This window comes from Mirounga angustirostris, unplaced genomic scaffold (assembly GCF_029215605.1).
Source record: "Mirounga angustirostris isolate CCGP_5_RB_7025 unplaced genomic scaffold, mMirAng1.0.hap1 SCAF_5, whole genome shotgun sequence".
In the NCBI taxonomy this organism is placed as follows: domain Eukaryota; kingdom Metazoa; phylum Chordata; class Mammalia; order Carnivora; family Phocidae; genus Mirounga; species Mirounga angustirostris.
Genome location: NW_026991713.1, coordinates 78,774,141 through 78,793,286, shown reverse-complemented (window position 1 = coordinate 78,793,286; position 19,146 = coordinate 78,774,141). Strand labels below are relative to the sequence as shown.

Sequence of the window (19,146 nt, the reverse complement as noted above, 5' to 3'; positions counted from 1 at the left end):
TGTACACACACACTGGAATATTTTATTTATATTCAATTAATTAACACAGTGTATTATTAGTTTCAGAGGTAGAGTTCAGTGATTCATCAGTTGTGTATAACACCCAGTGCTCATTACATCACATGCCCTCCTTAATGCCTATCACCCAGTTACCCCATCCCCCACCCACACACTGGAATATTACTCAGCCATAAAAAGGATGAGATCTTGACATTGCAACAATATTGCAAGAATATGGATGGATCTAGAGGATATTATGCTAAGTGAGACAGATAAAGGCAAATACCATAGGATTTCACTTAATATGTGGAATCTAAAAACCAGAACAAATGAATAAACAAAGAGCAGAAACAGACCCATCAATACAGAGAACAAACTGATAGTTGCCAGAGGGAAGGTGGGGAGGGGGAAATGGACAAAATGGGTGAAGGGGAGTGGGAGATACAGGCTTCCAGTTATGGAATGAGTAAATCATAGGGATAAAAGGTACAGCATAGGGAATATAGTAATACTGTTACAGTGTTGTATGGCAGCTACGCTTGTGGGAAGCATAACAGATAGATCTGTCATGTCCCTATGTTGTACACCCAAAACTAACGTAACATTATGTATCAACTACAGTTAAAAAGATCTTCAGATTAATTTGTCTTTCCTTCTGGGAAGAGAAGCGTTTCCATATGGTCTTACGTAGTACTGGTATTTTAGTCATGTCTTTGTCTTGGTGCATGGTTAGTGCCCAGTGTCACCATGTTTTACTTCTGTAAAACTTGACTTCACCCTCCACTCCCTGCTGTACCATCTTACTCTTTGCTTCTAAACTTGGCAGCCTCACAGCTTTCTCAATCTCTCTGTTCTTTTTGAGAACCACTGCTTTAGACTCTTCTGTCAAGGAGATTATCTGGGAGCAGAAGAGGAGGAAAGAGCAAGGAGAGTGGAGGAGAACAGATGTCCTGGGCAGCAGTGCCCAAGACTGGTGCTGAAATTCTGTTGGTGGAGATTCTCCTCCACTTGCATTTTCTCATAGCTTCTATCATAATCTTGGTTTTAGAAAACGCTGCATATTTGCTACACTTAAGTAACACTGGTAGAGACCAGCATGATATCATTGCCAGCACAGTAGTCTCTAATTGGATTTTCATCAGTCAATAATTACTTACTGAGTACCTACTATGTGCTAGGCACCATACCAAATGCAAAGGGTACACTGGAGACAGGCGGTCAAATCATTGCTCTAGTGAACATTATATCATAGTGACAGGAGGCAGCCCATCAACATGTAAATTAATAAATATTTTAGGTAGTAGAACGTGCAATGAAGTCAATAAAAGGGAATGAGGACAGGGACTAGGAAGAGGTAATTACTTTAGAATACTCAGAGAATGTCTCTCTAAGGTGACATTTGATCTGAGACCTGAATAAGGAGCCAGCTATGTACAACTCCCTGGGAAGAAATTCCTGACAGAAAGATGAGTGTGAAGACCTTGAGGTATGAAAAACTTGGCATTTGGGGGCATTTGGCAAAGAACAGTGTGACTGGATCTTACATACGGGAGATAGCGATAGGAAGGGAGGCAGCTGAGGCCACATTTGTAGGTCCACGTGGGCTAGGGACGGTGGTGTGCTGGTCAGTGTTTAACAACCAGCTCCGAGCATAGTTTTGATATGAATGTTGGTTGGCATTTTCCTTTACATTAATAAGATGAAAGTGAAATCATGAAGACTCAGTGTCAGAACTTCATTTTTTAAATATTAGTGACTTTGCTGAAATCGTTTTTTTAATATTAGAGGATTATTTGCTCAATTTTTGTGCTGTTTACCATATAACAACTATAGGCACCATGCTTTTAAGTTTAATCTTCATTATTAATATTTTGTCCATTGTTTTCATAGGCATAGACAACCAGGAAAGAAAATAAACAATAGGTCAAGCCCTGATTTGTAGCTCTGCTGATTTCTGTGGCATAAGTAGTCACACTTTTACCAACATGAAGCCACTGAACATAGAATAGGGAAGGGGATGCACAATAACACACCATTATATGGTATTGTGTTCAAAGAATGTTTCTCAGTGAGTACTTATTAACTACACACTATGGGCCAAACACTATTCCATATGCTGGGGCCAAAGCAATGAACAAAACAAAACCTTTGCTGATGGTAATAAGTGCTATGAAGAAAAAGAAAATAGAAGAAGTTAGATTTAGAACCAGACCTTCAAGTCACTGTTTCATAATGTGTTAAAACATGGTTTTTTAAATAATGAGGCATATTTAATAGCTTCATTAAACAAGATGTATAATTTTTAAAGAACAAGTTTTACCATTAATAAAATTTATTAATTTTAGGGCGCCTGGGTGGCTCAGTTGGTTAAGCGACTGCCTTCAGCTCAGGTCATGATCCTGGAGTCCCGGGATCAAGTCCCGCATCGGGCTCCCTGCTCGGCAGGGAGTCTGCTTCTCCCTCTGACCCTCCCCCTCTCATGCTCTCTCTCTCTCTCTCATTCTCTCTCTCAAATAAATAAATAAAATCTTAAAAAAAAAATAAAAAATAAAATAAAATTTATTAATTTTATAATAAAAATAAATTAATAAAATTTATTAAAATGTTTTCATCTTTTTTCTCTATTTTTAATTTTAGTTTTGTGTTTTATAATACACATTTGTATAAGTTGATATATAAAATGTATGCACATGAAGGGTGCTTACATTTTTTTTATAGCATGCAAAATAAAAAGTTTCAAGGCCATTGCTTTAGAGATTAGAAAAATAACAAAGAAGCCTCTGATATGCCCCTAGGAACATCTCTGCATTTTTAGTAGACTCCCCCCCCCCCCCCCAAACCTGATAGTAAGGAAGAATGTTCTGTGTTGTATTAGGCCCAATGGGAGCTAAGAGACCGCGTCCATCATTACAGTAGATTATGAAATACCAAATTAGACACCCTGAGTATGCTCCCTTCCCCTTAGGACCTCATATTAACACCACAGGAGAGCCGAGACATGTAGACCAGCTGGGAGAACCTTAAACAGTTCAAGGGATCTGTTCCCTAACAAGGCAGACTCTACAGCACGATCAGTGGTAACATGAAAGATTTAAGAGGGCAAGTTGATGACTTGCTTCACCATAACAAACATTTAATCCTGAATTGAGAAGTGCCATTATGGAAGAGAAGATTGAGTCTGTCAAGCCTAGGACTCCAGCACCCACCCAGATGGCCCTCGAGGTTTACCGGCCTTAGATCTCCAAAACAGAATACGAGCAGTAGCACTAGGCCATCCCACTGGAAGGAATGGAGAATGAAAGCCTGTTGGCAGATCCAGAATCATTAGAACACAGGCAACCCTTCTTTCCAGGATATCTTCCCTAGCACCCTTCTCTCTCTGCTGGGTTAAGTCCCAGGTGCCTACTTTTGGTAGGTAACCTATTAATAATCCTGAGCTCTTTGCTGCACTGTATCAAAATTATGTTTTTATATTTGTGTCCCACATTAGAATGAGAGTTTCATTTGTTTCTGTGATGCCTGACACACTGTAGACACTCAGACATTTACTGAAAGCATAAGTGACCATCCTCTTGTCTTTTTTTCTGGATTGACCACATAAGTGCTCTCAGATCCACAAGAACAATGAAGAATCCAGTGAATTAATCTACATCATGATGTTTTTGTTTCACCCAAAATGCAATTGAAACATTTTAAAAGATTTGATCCCAAGAAGTTTCTGTCGTGAGAGTGGGGCCCTCATGATGTTGTTAGTGCCCTTCTAAGAAGAGACAGCAGAGTTTATTACTCATATAGTGAGGTGGTCACTGTCTACAAGCCAGGACGAGACTCTCACCAGAACTACAAGTCACAGATCAGTGGGGGGGACTCTCTCTTGTCTAGGTTCCTCTGTCACCTTAGATTTTTTTATTTCAGCTTTTGTGGAATTCTAGGACAGCACACAACCGAGTATCTACATTCTTGGAGGACTTTTCTTAAATAAGGGAGCCCAAATAAGTCACAGATAGTAATCTTGGAAGAATGATACTTTCTGTGTCTAGTCTTTTAACCCTTTGCAAAGCTGCGAAAAGGAAAGTAAGATGTCCACCCTGAACTGCATAGTACCGTTACAGTATTTTGTAAATATTGAATCTTAAGCAAAAACATGTGTCTAGTCATAGATTAAAAAAAATTCCAAGCAGCATTTTTGAAGGATGTAATAATCACACTTTAGTCTTTCTACATGGTTTCTAAATGGAATTTTTTATTATAAGTTAGAAATTTATAGAAGCAGAGAAGATTTTTTTTCTTTTTAAATATTGATAATTTTTTTTTTTATTTTAAAGATTTTATTTATTTATTTGAGAGAGAGAGAATGAGAGAGAGAGCACATGAGAGGGGGGAGGGTCAGAGGGAGAAGCAGACTCCCTGCTGAGCAGGGAGCCCGATGCGGGACTTGATCCCGGGACTCCAGGATCATGACCTGAGCCGAAGGCAGTCGCTCAACCAGCTGAGCCACCCAGGCGCCCCATAAATATTGATAATCTTACTGGAAAAATGTATTTCAAGTGGTAAAGCTAATTGACTTTAATTTCATGATGAGCTAAAGGAACTGGCATATTTTTAACTCCCTCCAGGGCTCCAAGTTCTCATATTAGGCTTTGCCTCCCAACAGCCATGCTGGTGGTCAGACTTTAGGACAGAGTAGAAGGAGCCTGGACTCTGAATTCGATAGGGTTTTTTTTTTTTTTAATGTTACTTATTTGAGAGTGAGTGAGCACGAGTGGGGGGGAGGGACAGAGGGAGAGGGAGAAGGGAGAAGCAGACTCCCCACTGAGCAGGGAGCCCGATGCTGGGGTGGGTGGGGGGGAGGGTGCAGGATCATGACCTGATGACCTGACCTGAAGGCAGATGTTTAACCAACTGAGCCACCCAGGCGCCCCTCGATAGGGTTTTAACATCATGTCTGCTGCTTAACAACTGTGCAACCAGAAGCAAATTCCTCTCAATATATGGAAAATGGGTGTTGTAGACTAAATTTCCCCAAAATTCACATGTTGAAGCCCTAACTTCCAATGTGACTCTATTTAGAGATGGGCCTTTAAAGAGGTAATTAAGGTCAAATGAGGTCATGGAGTAGATCCCTAACCCAGTATGACCGGTCTTCTCATAAGAAGAGGGGGCCTGGGTGGCTCAGTTGGTTAAGCGTGTGACTCTTGATTTCAGCTCAGGTCATGATCTCAGGGTCCTGGGATCGAGCCCCGTGTCAGGCTCTGCACTCAGTGGGGAGTTTACTTGGGATCCTCCCTCTCCCTCTGCCCCTCCCCCTCGCTCTCAAATAAATAAATCTTTAAAAAAAAAAAAAAGAAAAAGAAGAGGAAGTCACTAGGGATGCACACACACAAAGCGGTCACATGGGGACAGTGAGAAGTCAGACATCTATAAGGCAAAGAGAGAGGCCTCAGAGACACCAAACCCGCCAACACTTTTGCCTCCAGAACTGAGAGAAAATAAATTTCTATTGTTTAAGCCCAGTCTGTGTATTTTGCTATCACAGCCCCAGCAGACTGATACACTAGGTATAATAATAATACCACCTCATGGGAGTTAGAATTACATGTGGCTAACGCAGTGCTTGGCTCCTAGTAAGCACGCAATAAATGGAAGCCCTTATCTGTGGCTCAGAAAGAAAAGAAGGAAAAAAATAAAATTGCTTCTTCAGCAAGAAAATCAGTGATTATTTAAAAGCATATGCCAAGCACTTTGAGTAAATACCTAATTTAATCTGAATAACAATCCTGTGTAAACTGTCCTTATCTTGCACCTGAGGAAACAGACGCCAAAAAAAAAGGAAAGGTTATGTAATTGGTCTAAAGTCACCTAGAAAGTGGCAGAATCAGAAATATGGCTTTACAAGATGTCCATCAACAGATGAATGGATAAAGAAGATGTGGTATGTGTGTGTATATATATATATATATATACACACAATGGAATATTATGCAGCCATCAAAAGGAATGAGATCTTGCCATTTGCAACAACGTGGATGGAACTGGAGGGTATTATGTTGAGCGAAATAAGTCAAACAGAGAAAGACATGTATCATATGACCTCACTGATATGAGGAATTCTTAATCGCAGGAAACAAACTGAGGGTTGCTGGAGTGGGGGTGGGGTGGGAGGGATGGGGTGACTGGGTGATAGACACTGGGGAGGGTATGTGCTCTGGTAAGCGCTGTGAATTGTGCAAGACTGTTGAATCTCAGATCTGTACCTCTGAAACAAATAATGCAATATATGTTAAGAAAAAAAAAAAAGAAGAAGAAGAAGGTAGCAGGAGGGGAAGAATGAAGGGGGGGAAATCGGAGGGGTAGACGAACCATGAGCGATGATGGACTCTGAAAAACAAACAGGGTTCTAGAGGGGAGGGGGGTGGGAGGATGGGTTAGCCTGGTGGTGGGTATTGAGGAGGGCACATTCTGCATGGAGCACTGGGTGTTAGGCACAAACAATGAATCATGGAACACTACATCTAAAACTAATGATGTAATGTATGGGGATTAACATAAGAATAAAAAAAATTAAAAAAAAATCTGGCTTTAAAATCTATATTCTTCCACTATGCCATACCACCTACTAAAGCAGCTTCCTAGATGCCAAAAGGTTACTAATGAAAGAGACCCATTCTGGATGATTTCTGCAGCAGACACACAGCAAGGGGGCTGGCTTTTGGGGTAGGAATGTATTCCTGCCCACACACGGATGTTCACTCCCACGTCAAGCTGGGCCACACAGATGCCTGAGTCAAATATCTTTTCAAAAAAGACTTTTTAATCTGCTCAAGCACTTGAACCAAATATTCACTTTATACTCCAGAGCTCTGTGCCAAAGGCATATGGCCAGTTGGGCCAAAGAAATGGTAAGGGCATGTGTTAACAATCAGGGTGGCCTTTCCATGCAGTGCCTGATTTGAGGACAACTGCCTGTAGACAGACATGTAGACAGACCAATGGGCCGGGGTAAGGTAACTGCAAAATTGAACCCTGATTGGCCACATGGATGGGTTCCCGCATGTGAGATCATCTTGTATTCTACGTTAGCCAAGGAGAGTATCAAGGGAAATATTGTATTTTACATATAGTTGCTCTTAAATGGTCTTGCCAGTAATAATTAGCCAATAGGATTATGTTTTAAGATGACTCCCTATTAATGACAAAAGCTCGTAGTTAGTAAAGGTGTTTTTCTTATTTACCACGGCAAAGCAGTTATATTTAAATTTTTAAATTATTTTAGAGTAGTTTTAGTTTTATAATGAAATTGAGAGGGAGGGACAGAGATTTCCCATATACCTCTGCCCCCCACACATGCAGAGCCTCCCCTATTACCAATATCTCCCACCAAAATAGTATATTTCTTAAGAAGGATGAACCTACACTGACACATCATCATCATCACCCAAAGTCCACTGTTTATCTTAGGGTTCACTCATGATGTTGTACATTCTATGGGTTTCGACAAATGTATAATGACATGTATCTGTCATAATATACAGAGTAGTCTCCCTGCATTAAAATCCACTGTGCTCTGCCTGTTCATCTCCCCCTGCCACCTCCCCTGCTAACCACTCATCTCTTATCTCCATAGTTTTGTTTTAGTTATGCTTAAATTTAAGAGACTAGAAAACAGCCCTTTTTATGCTAATTGAAACTGAACTTACAATTTATGGAAAAGCCATTTCTCAAGATTGGCGATGAATCCCTCAAGTGGGATTTCATTATACTGTTCTGATTTTGTATGTTTGAGATTTTCCATAATAAAAAGTTTAAAAATAAACAAGATTGACATTAAAAACATTATTTCTGCTCTGATTCTTACATGAATGTTATAGATTCAAACTTTGAAAAAGCTTCTAAGATAGGGATAAAATTACTCTGTATCTCTACTTGTGAAATCAAGGGCTGATGAAGGATGGATGACTACTACCAAATGTCTTGGGTGTTTCTCAAATTTATCTTAATGAGATCATCAGTAATACAGTAGTACACCCAGAATCCCTTTGGTTCCCTGTGCCAAGTGTGCCAGATGCTGTCAGTACACCATGACCTATCCTCTTAGCACCTACCACTTGAAGGGATGCCACCTTGTTTCCAATGTCCAACCTGCATGACTCTGCTAGACCTTCTCTCTTCTTTAGAGATTGTTCTGCCTACATTAGCTAGGGGCAGACCTCAAGTCCTTGGGAATCAATGCTCCCTGTGAGCATCCCTCATCCACTGCCTGAAGGGAGCTGATGGACAAACATCCTAACTCTCTTTTTCTTCAGATTACTTAGTTCTGAGGCTCTTGTTCTACTTTTTCCCAGAAGGCCCCCCACCCAGATATAACATTGATTTTCCAAAGTAGCAACTTGTTGGAGAACCTATCCTTTATCAGCTTCCTTCTCTTTCCTGTCTCATTCCACTTCCCTACTAGTATTCCTGGGATCCCCTCTCAAATATGCTTCTTATACCTGAATCCTTGTCTCAAGATCTGCTTCTGTGAGAATTCAAACCAAGCAAGATACCAAATTGAGAGACCTAGCCCTCAACCTGAAGAAAAATTTCATGAAGGATTTTGAAAAGATGTCCTATAAATGAAGGCAGTGTTTGGCTTAACATAAATTTTTCCCCCTTTCCAAAAATCACAGAGTAGGTTATACTTGAATCTATCCTGTGGAGCTGATGTAAACCTTTTGGTAAGGATTGGGGCCCGTGACCCCAATATTTAGGTAAAAATCTAAAGAATTCTTTTTTTAAAATGATTTATTTATTTTAGAGAGAGAGCATGTGAAGGGAGGGGCGTGGGGGTGGGGGGAGAGAATTCAAGCAGACTCCCGGCTGAGTGTGGAGCCTGACACAGGGCTCGAACTCATGACCCTGAGATCATGACCTAAGCTGAAATCAAGAGTTGAATGCGTAACCGACTGAGCCACCCAGGTGCCCCTAAGAATTCTTGAGATAAGAGGTATCATATTGGGATTTAAAAAAGCCTAAGACAATTGATCAAATGCATTGCAGTGGATGGAATCACATAACCCCAACTAAAAATCTGCCAACTGAATAAATGTTCACAGTGAGAATTGTGAGACAGATTAAATTGGAAATTTGGTTGGCAACCGTGTTATTAGAGAAGAATCAGAGTAAAATGTTAGGTTTTTGTGATGAGATTCCATATGAATGTGAAACTTTTTAAATCTACATTTTTAGTTGAAAAGAACATTTTTAGTCAGTATCATTTGTAAATTTGCAAGCATCAGAAATGCCAAACTCAAGTGTGTAAGCTTTTTGACTTTTGACTGCTATCTAGTTTTAATATGAATGAAAACCTTGTATTTGCCATTTATCCCAATTTTAATTCCCTTAAGGTATTTTGCATGTTGTAAAGAAAGGAATCTGGTGGGACTCCCAGTTTTCTTATTTAACTACCTGGGTTGATTATGGTGCCAATAAACAGAATAGGGAGTAAGTGATATAAATGTGATTTGGCTGCATAATATTCCATAGCATACATATACCACATCTTCCTTATCCATTCATCTATTGATGGACTCGTAGGTTGCTTCCATATCTTGGCTATTGTAAGTAATGCTACAATAAACATAGGGGTACATATATCCTTTCAAATAAGTATTTTGATTTTCTTTGGGTATACACCCACTAGTGGAATTATTGTATCTATTTTTAAGTTTTTGAAGAACATACTGTTTTCTAAAGGGGTTGTACCAATTTGCATTCCCATCAACAGTATATGAGGGTTCCTTTTTCTCCACATCCTTACCAGCACTCATTATTTCTTATGTTGATTCTAGCCATTCTCACAGGTGATATCTCATTGTGCTTTGGATTTTCATTCCCCTGATGTTTAGTGATGGTGAGCATCTTTTCATGTGTTTGTTGGCCATCTGTATGTCTTCTTTGGAAAATTGTCTATTTGGGTCCTTTGCCCATTTTTAAACTGGGTTTTTTGGTGTGTGTTGAGTTGTAAAATTTCTTTATATATTTTGGATATTAACCTTATTGGATATATCATTTGAAAATATCTTCTCCCATTCAGTAGGTTGCCTTTTTGTTTTACCAATGGTTTCCTTCACCGTGCAAAACCTTTTTAGTTTGGTGTAGTCCCAGTAGTTTATTTTTGCTTTTATTTCTGTGGATTATTACACAACCATAAAAAAGGTGTGATTGTGCCATTTAAGACCACATGGATGGACCTAGAGGGTATTATGCTAAGTGAAATAAGTCAGACTGAGAAAGACAAATACCATATGATTTCACTAATACACAGAATCTAAAATGAAAGAAGAAATAAAGAGAATTAGAACTGTGAACATAGGACAAACTAATGCTTGCCAGAGGGGAGAGGGCAAAATGGGTGAAGGGGAGTGGGAGATACAGGCTTCCAGTTATAGAATGGATAAGTCATGGGAATAAAAGGCACAGCATAAGGAATATAGTCAATGATATTGTAATAACATTGTAAGGTGACAGATGGTAGCTACACTTGTGAGCATAGCATAATGCTTAAACCTGTTGAATCACTATGTTGTATACCTGAAACTAATGTAACATTGTGTGTCAATTACACTCAAAATTAAAAAAAAAAATGTATACGTGTGTGTGTGTGTGTGTGGTTTTGGATTAGAACAGATAATGACATAATTTAAGGCATCTGTGGACCATGGAGGGGGTGATGTCTGTTAGGTGATGAGTGCAATGTCCTATGCATGGTTTACAAGAGCCAACCTATCTGTTCCCTGCTTTATTCTCAAGCCACTTGCCCATCACAGATATGCCTTCAGCCACATGTGACACTCTCTTGGCTCTGGGTGTTGGCTGTTCCCTCTGACTGAAACACCTTTTGTATCCACCCCACTCCATCACAACATGGACAACTCATGTTTAAACACTTTCCAAGATAGAGCACTCACAGCTCCACCCTTTCTGCTGTGACTTTGTCATTAACTCTCCATTTCCTGAGACAATGGTGCTGATATAAGAACACCTCACAAGACTATTAAGAAGATTAATTATACACTGAAAGCACTTAAAGCAACACAGCACACAAAGTGTTCTCCAAGTCTTTGCTATGACTATTAGTTGCTGTCTTATAAGACAGCCCATATCATCTTCTGTTAAATTTTTTTTTAAGATTTGTTGTAATAACAGCCTTACCAAATAGTGCTGATTTAAAATAATGAATGTTCTGGTCTTTTCTAAATCTTATCACAAACCACCGTTTTCAATAATTTTTACCCGGTTTTTTTTCCCCCTTCTTTTTTAACACTTAAGTCAGCTTTGTGTGTGGATTGCCGTAATCTGTATACTGCCAATTTTTTATGCTTGTGTTGTATCTCACTGTTTTAAGAATTTCCTGATATTTGAGCATATGGATTATTTCCAGTTTTTTATTATTTTGATTGGGCCTGTTTGACAAACTTTTTCCTATGAGTTAATTGCTTGGGAGTTTTCTGAAGAGTGAAATTTAATTCAAATTTTATTTTTATACATTTTATGAATTTCTGCAAATGTTCTCTAAATATTGTTATAAATCTATTATAACCATAGCTGTCTATTCACCATTATAAGTGCTAACATAAGGAATTTAAGAATTTATGTGTAATTAACTGTCCTTTATGAATTTTTGAATATGAATTATACCAAAAATTACTAAGCTAAAAATAGTACTTTTGTGGCTAAGGACAAGGATGCTTAAAGTTTAACTTTTTCTAACAAATAGGAATTACTGTAATTTTAAAAACTGGCTTGGAAATATATTAAGCTCTAGGCCTCTTTAAACCTAAATTAAAGCCATCTTTTATCTTTTTATTGTAGTATGTATAATTTAGTTTATGAGAAAAATAATCCGTTAAGAGTAAGGTTGTTAAGGGGCATCTGGGGCACTTGGGTGGCTCAGTCTTTGGGCATCTGCCTTCAGCTCGGGTCATGATCCCAGGGTCCTGGGATCCAGCCCCGCATCGGGCTCCCTGCTCAGCAGGGAGTCTGCTTCTCCCTCTCCGACTCCCCCTGCTTGTGTTCACTCTCTTGCTGTCTCTGTCAAATAAATAAATAAAATCTTAAAAAAAAAAAAGAATAAGGTCTGTAAATGAATTGACGATTTCTTTTCAGTGCAATACCTTTCCCCTTTCGTATTTTAGCATGCTTAAAGAATGCTTTATAGCACAATTATAACTATTATAAATGTCAAAGAAATTTAAGAGTTTATTCACAATGACTCAAATCTTTTTCTTTTAAACTTTTGAATTAGATCATAGAAAATTCTGTACTATCCACTGCACTGGTTACTTGAGAAGCTGGCCTCCACATGTTGTTGGAATGGAAGAAGAAAGGGACAATAAGAAAGACAGTAGTAATTTTAACTGCCTTGTTGCCATTGGAAGATTACATCCATATATTGTCCCACAGAACAGTGGAGAGATTAAAGTGAAACCAACTGAATTTATAACCCGGTTTGCAATGAATGGAAAATTTGTCTATGTGGACCAAAGGTGAACATTTATATGCCATAATGATTAGAGTTCAATGGGATACCTAAGGCTATTAAAGATGTGCCTAGTAGCACTGCTGGATAAAACTTGGAATAATATTTTTTAAGCCAGTAGTGCAGAAACTGAACATGGTCTGTGGCCACCATTTTACTGAATGGGAGAAGAGCATACCCTGGACTGGGTGGGTGTCCATTCTATTTTGTACCTCTAGTCTGGGTCTTGGGCAGCCAAAGGATCCCAGGGTTACTCATCCCCCTGTCCACTCTCCTACTATCCTGACCATATATGGACCTACAGTACTCTGGAAGGGATTGCATTCACCAATCTGAAGTTTATTTTCAATTTTAAAACCAGGGCAACGGCAATTTTAGGATATCTGCCTCAGGAACTTTTGGGAACTTCTTGTTATGAATATTTTCATCAAGATGACCATAGTAATTTGACTGACAAGCACAAAGCAGGTATGCATTGAAGGGGGTAATTTGGGGGTACTTTTTAATTACAGCCTCAACTCATTTCTCGATCCTGTGAAATCTGAAACTTTTATGTAGTGGTAGACTATTATGCTGATTATTATCTTTTCTTGTTAAGTTCTACAGAGTAAAGAGAAAATATTTACAGATTCATACAAGTTCAGAAAGAAAGATGGCTCTTTTGTAACTTTAAAAAGCCAGTGGTTTAGTTTCACAAATCCTTGGACCAAAGAACTGGAGTATATTGTGTCTGTCAACACTTTAGTTTTGTAAGTAATTTTTTATGTTGTTAAGACCTTTATGTTAATTTCAAATGAGTGTCTTTTCTCATCTTGCTAAACCATTAAAGTTGTATGATCATCTGGCTTTATAACTTGAGTATATATTATTTTGTAATTCATTCACTGTTCATTGGTGTTAGTTCTCAGAATTAAGCTGTAAGTTTTCCCTTTTGTAATAAATTTCTTTTTGCTTGGTATTAAAGGTGATAGTAAATGTATTCACTCAAGCTCCTCCTTCCTACCTTTCATGGTGGCCTTGTCTTGTCCCTCCACTAAATGATATAGTTGTAATTTAAAACTATATATCATTGTAAGAAATGTTTTATCCTGCATATCATTTTTGCATGCACATCTTCTAAGCCTGGGATACCACATGTGCTTGTGTGGGAATAAGCAGAAATCCAGCCTAAGCCCTGTTTACCAAGCCCTAGCTGTGGTTGTGTCAGCCAGCCTGAAAGAAGACCCAATTTTTCCTGATTTGCTTAATAGGCTAACATAGCCCATTCTAAGTATTATTAGCTTTCTGTAAGTTTTTCTTTGTAATTGTTGTAAGGTTGCATCAAACCAATTCTATTTCCTGATCTATAGTTTTTTAAAAAGGCCCCCAAGGCTTGGTATCTCCAGCAGTATCCCCTGTTAATCATTCTAATAATCCTTGCCTTCTTATCATTAATATACAAACTGAGAATTTGCAACTGTGAGAAAATGTACTTCATAGGGTAATAGGGCATTGGGCAAATGCCCTGGTACTTAGCACATCAATACCTTGATCTCTGGTGGTGACATTAACAGTGTGTATATATAGAACAAAAAGGCCAAGAATTGATAAGTACACAGAGCTTTAATGTAGTGGCTTTCACAATTTCCTTCACTTAAAAAAAAATCACCTATAGTGTTTCTTAATTCTAGGGGACATAGTGAGATGAGAGAAGTGTCATTACTTCCTTGTAGCTCTCAATCATCAGAAGGTAAGCTTAGTTTTAAATGATGGATATTTATTACTAGGACTGTTGTTATTGTTACCATCTTTTTCTGTCTTGGAGAAGAAAACATTTCAAGGCAAAATTGCAAAGACTTCTATGGCTTAAATTATTCTTTTCAGAATTTCTACAGTACTTTGAACACACTTCCATTATAATCTTATATCCTATTGCAATTAGTTGTTTGTTCAACTGGCCTGCCACTAGACTGAGTTCAAGAGTAGAAATGGTATTTTATCCATTATCTATCCCTAGAAGTTCCTTGTAGTTTGTGTTACTCAGTACATATCTGTTGGGTAAATTAATGGAAAACATTAAGGGGGAGTTTTTGCTTATCTTGATTTTCCACCACAAGAATATTTTAATGTATTACTTGTATAAATAAAAATAGAAATATTAAGGAATAATAAAAAATAAAGCAGTATTGCTCTGGCTTTAGTGTGGAGATTAAAATGGGAAGGAAATATCTGTACTCAAGGGTTATAGGTTATAAATGTACCCTCAATGATGATATACACATTTGATTCCTATCATTCTTCTTATGCATTTTAAACCATCATGAGTTATGTTTGTAATGCAAGCATGAATGGTTAGAACGTTTTAGGATGTAGCTATTTCTTTTAAAGAGGGAAATAGGAAGTATATTAGAGTTGAAAAAAATAATAATAACCGAAGTTATATATACATTTTTAAAGTCTTCATTTGAATTTTTCCTTTCGTTATTATTTAGAATCCTCTAAACAGTCTTGTATTAGTGTGCCTGGAATGTCTACAGGAATAGTACTTGGTGCTGGGAGTATTGGAACAGATATTGTAAATGAAGTCCTGGATTTACAAAGGTAAAGTTTTATTGCTGCATATATTTTCACAAGTGAAATTATTATATTTATAAAACCAATATTCAAAAATCAGTAAGTTTCCTATATGCAAACAATAACTAGTTCAATAATATAATGAAAGAGAAGATCATTTTTACAGTAGCAACAAAAAAGCTAAGTATTTAGAATTATATGAAAACAAATTGTTAATGCTACAAACTATATGAACTATATGAAAACAAATTGTTAATGCTACAAAGGTTCATAAAAGATGACTTGAATAACTTTCTGTATAGTTGTTTTTCAATGGGAAGACTCAATACTGTAAAGATGTCAGTGTTTGTTAAGCTCATCTATGAATTCAGTGTGAATCCAGTCAAAATGGCATCTTGCATTTGTTTTTTAGAATCCAACAAATGATACTAACCATATTGAGGAAAATTCTAAAAACTAAAAGTAATAGAATGAGATTAACCCTAACAGATACTAAAATATAAAGCTACAGTCACTAAAACATTTCAGTACAACCCACAAATAGATTAATGAGAAAGAATAGATTTTAGAAATAGACACATATGGGAATTTATTATATGGTAAAAGTGGCATTTCAAATCAGTGAGGGGAAATGGACTAAACAATTAAGGGCATTATAATAACTCTGTAACTATTTGGGGGAAAAAAAGCTGAACACCAACTTTATTCTTTATATTAAAATAAATTTCAGATAAACCAAAGAGTTCAAGGTAAAATTTAAAAACTATAGAAATATTTCAAGAACAGAGATATGAGTTTTTATAATCTTAGTTTAGAATGTCCTTTCTAAACATCACAAAAAATCCAGAATTCATAAAGAAAAAAGTTGATAAATTATATAAAGATTCAAAACTTAAGCTAATAACCATTATGACAAAGGTAAAAGATTAATAAATTGCAAAAAATGTGTCATGTGATAAAATGGACTTAATATAGCTTGCTATATGAAGTTTTATAGTATAAGGAATAAAGTTATTAAGCTATTTAAACTTTATAAATAAACTATAATTTTATTAACTTTTATTTATATTAAACTTTATATAAAGCATAAAGTTATTAAGTAATTTTTAAAAATAGCTCAATAAAAAGTTGGAGAATAGAATAGAAAAAAATTATAAATGGTCAAGAACCTTCAACAATTGTTCAACCCTCACTGGGTATTGTAGGTAAGTGATGAATCACTGAATTCTACCCCAGAAGCCGATATTGCACTGTATGTTAACCAACTAAAATTAAAACAAAACAAAATAAAAACAGAAAACAATTGCTCAACCCCACTCATAGTTACAAATATATACAGCTGACCCTTGAACAACATGGGGATTGGGGATATCAACCACCTTGCCAGTCAAAAATCTGCATATAGGGGCGCCTGGGTGGCTCAGTCATTAAGCGTCTGCCTTCGGCTCAGGTCATGATCCCAGGGTCCTGGGATAGAGCCCCTCATCGGGCTCCCTGCTCAGCGGGGAACCTGCTTCTCCCTCTCCCGCTCCCCCTGCTTGTGTTCCCTCTCTCACTATGTCTCTGTCAAATAAATAAATAAAATCTTTAAAAAAAAATCTGCATATAACTTCTGACTCCCCCCAAATTTAACTACTAATAGCCTACTGTTGACTAGTCTTACCAATAACATAAACAGTCAATTAACACATATTTTGTATGTTATATGTATTGTATGCTCTATGCTTACAATAAAGTAAGCTAGAAAAATAAAATATTGAGAAAAATCATAAGGAAGAGATTCTGTTCCAAGATGGTGACATGAGAAGACCCTGAATTCATCTCTGCCACAGACACATCAAATCTACACCTATTTATAGAGCAGTTTCTCCTGAAGAAGAACTGAGGGCTGACTGAAGAGCTTCTGTACAAGTGAAGATATAGAGACCACATAAAGAATGGTAAGAGAAATACAGACACTGTAACAAAGGGGAAAAGGGAATCCCCATGCCTGACACTGCAAACAGCAGTGGGAAGGAATAGTACTGAGGGATTATGAGCAGATTTGTCTGCCATGGGACACACACAAAAAAGCACGATTTAGAAGAGCAACTAGAATATACAGGAACCAGCCTGGAACTCTGTCAAAATAGCAAGGGAGCTGCTGAAACTCTGTCCAGGTCAGAGGGGCTGGCTGCCCCAGTTTACATTCACCATCTTCCCTGAGAGTGTGGATGGGAGCAGGGTCCTCTATGCACATGCCGGCTGGCCTATTGCTTCAGTGAGCCCCATGCCCCTAGCCCACGCAAGCCCTGCTGTCCCACCAAGGCGGTCCCAGTATAGTACATACTAGGACACACCTGGTCAGTGCTCACTACAGCTCCAGCTGTCTTGCAAAGATGACACAGGTGCAAAGTACCCCCAGAATACTCCAGGCCTGAACCACTTCAGTTCCACATGACTTGCTAGGGCACCCCCAGTGCAGGCATTCTGGGACCACCTGGCTCATACTGCATTAGCTCCAGACACTCCATCAGGGTGCCCTCTTTCCAGTGTGTCCCAGGACCCTCAGGCCCAGCCCTGCCTTGTTTCCAGCCACTCTGCCAGGCTACCCTCTGTGTGGAGAGCCCCAGGAACCTGCAGCTTGTACTGCCTCATCTCTGCTGTTCTGCCAGGGCACCCTCGGTGCAAAGAGCCCTGGGGCTATGCTGGCCCATGACCTCTTTAGCTCCAGCTATCCCACCAGCACAGCCCTAGCACAGAGTGCCCTGGGATCCCCACCCATGCTAGCCCTAGCTCTAGCCAGTCGGCAAAAGTCACCAGGCTCAGTCTACACAGGGGACCATACACAAGCCCATTCCTTCAAGTTTAGGAGAAGTAGCTATTCCACCTAATTCATGGAAACAAAAACAGTAAGTCGGTCAAAATGAGAAAACAGAAATATGCACCAAACCAAACGACAAGACAAAACCCTAGGAAAAAAAGTAAATGGAGATACCCAATCTATCTGATAAAGAGTTCAAAGTAATGATCAAAAAGATGCTCACTGGACTAGAAAGAAGAGTGGATAAACTTAGTGAGAACTTCAACAAATTAATAGAAAATATTAAAAATAATCAGAATTGAAGAATACAATGACAGAAATGAAAAATACAATGGAGGGACTCAATAGTAGATTAGCAGATGCAGAAGAATGGATCACTAATTTTGAAGACAAGGTAATGGAGAGCATCCAAGCTGAATAGCAAAAAGAAAAAAGAATTTAAAAAATGAGGACAGGTTAAGGGATCTCTTGGACAACATCAAGTGAACAAACATTTACATCATAAGGATCCCAGAAGGAGAAGAGAGAGGGTAGAGGGCAGAAAACTTATTCGAGGAAGGAAATACTGCTAAAAACTTCCCTAACCTGGGGAAGGAAATAGATAACAAGATAAACCCAAGGAAGTCCACACCATGACCCAATATCTTTTGTTTTTGGTGTTTAAAATTATTAAGAGAGAATTTTAAAAGCAGGAGGAGAGAAGCAACTAGAAATGTTTAAGGGAAACTCCATAAGGCTATCAGCTGATTTTTCACCAGAAAATTTGCAGGCCAGAAGGGAGTGGCATGATATATTCAAGTGCTGAAAGGAAAAAAACCTACAACTAAGAATATTCCACCCAGCAAGATTATCATTAAAAATTAAGGAGAGGTAAAGAGTTTCCCAAACACAAGTTAAAGGATTTCACCACCACTAAACTGGCCTTACATGAAATCGTAAAGAGAATTCTTTAACCAGAAAAGGCCATAAGGCAATTAGAAAAGGAAAAAATTTCACTGGTTAAAAAATATACACAGTAAAGGTAGTAGGTCAACCACTTATAAAGCTAGTATGATGGTTAAAAAACAGAAGTAGTAAAATCAATTACATCAACAAAAATTAGTTAAGGGATACACAAAATTAAAAGATGTAAAATATGCTGTCCTATACATAACATGTGAAGGGGGGAGTAAAAATGTAGTGCTTTTAGACTGTTGAACTTAGGAAACCATCAACTTAATACAGACTGCTATATACTTTGGATGTTATATGTGAAACTCATGGTAACCACAAG

General features: G+C 38.0%; 1 protein-coding gene across 9 annotated transcripts in view; it reads left to right on the top strand.

Annotated features, from left to right (window-relative positions):
- Nucleotides 1–19,146, top strand: part of BMAL2 (basic helix-loop-helix ARNT like 2) — a 107,642-nt gene that overhangs the window by 73,274 nt on the left and 15,222 nt on the right. For 8 of the 9 annotated variants that reach the window (XM_045873719.3, XM_045873718.3, XM_045873715.3 and 5 more), the window contains 5 exons: nucleotides 12,284–12,524; nucleotides 12,879–12,985; nucleotides 13,116–13,266; nucleotides 14,188–14,246; nucleotides 14,989–15,097. In XM_045873719.3, the coding sequence (XP_045729675.1) occupies nucleotides 12,284–12,524; nucleotides 12,879–12,985; nucleotides 13,116–13,266; nucleotides 14,188–14,246; nucleotides 14,989–15,097 (667 nt within the window). Of the gene's footprint in view, nucleotides 1–12,283; nucleotides 12,525–12,878; nucleotides 12,986–13,115; nucleotides 13,267–14,187; nucleotides 14,247–14,988; nucleotides 15,098–16,806; nucleotides 17,085–19,146 lie in introns of those variants that run through there. The other variant, XM_064591473.1, reaches the window with a different exon arrangement.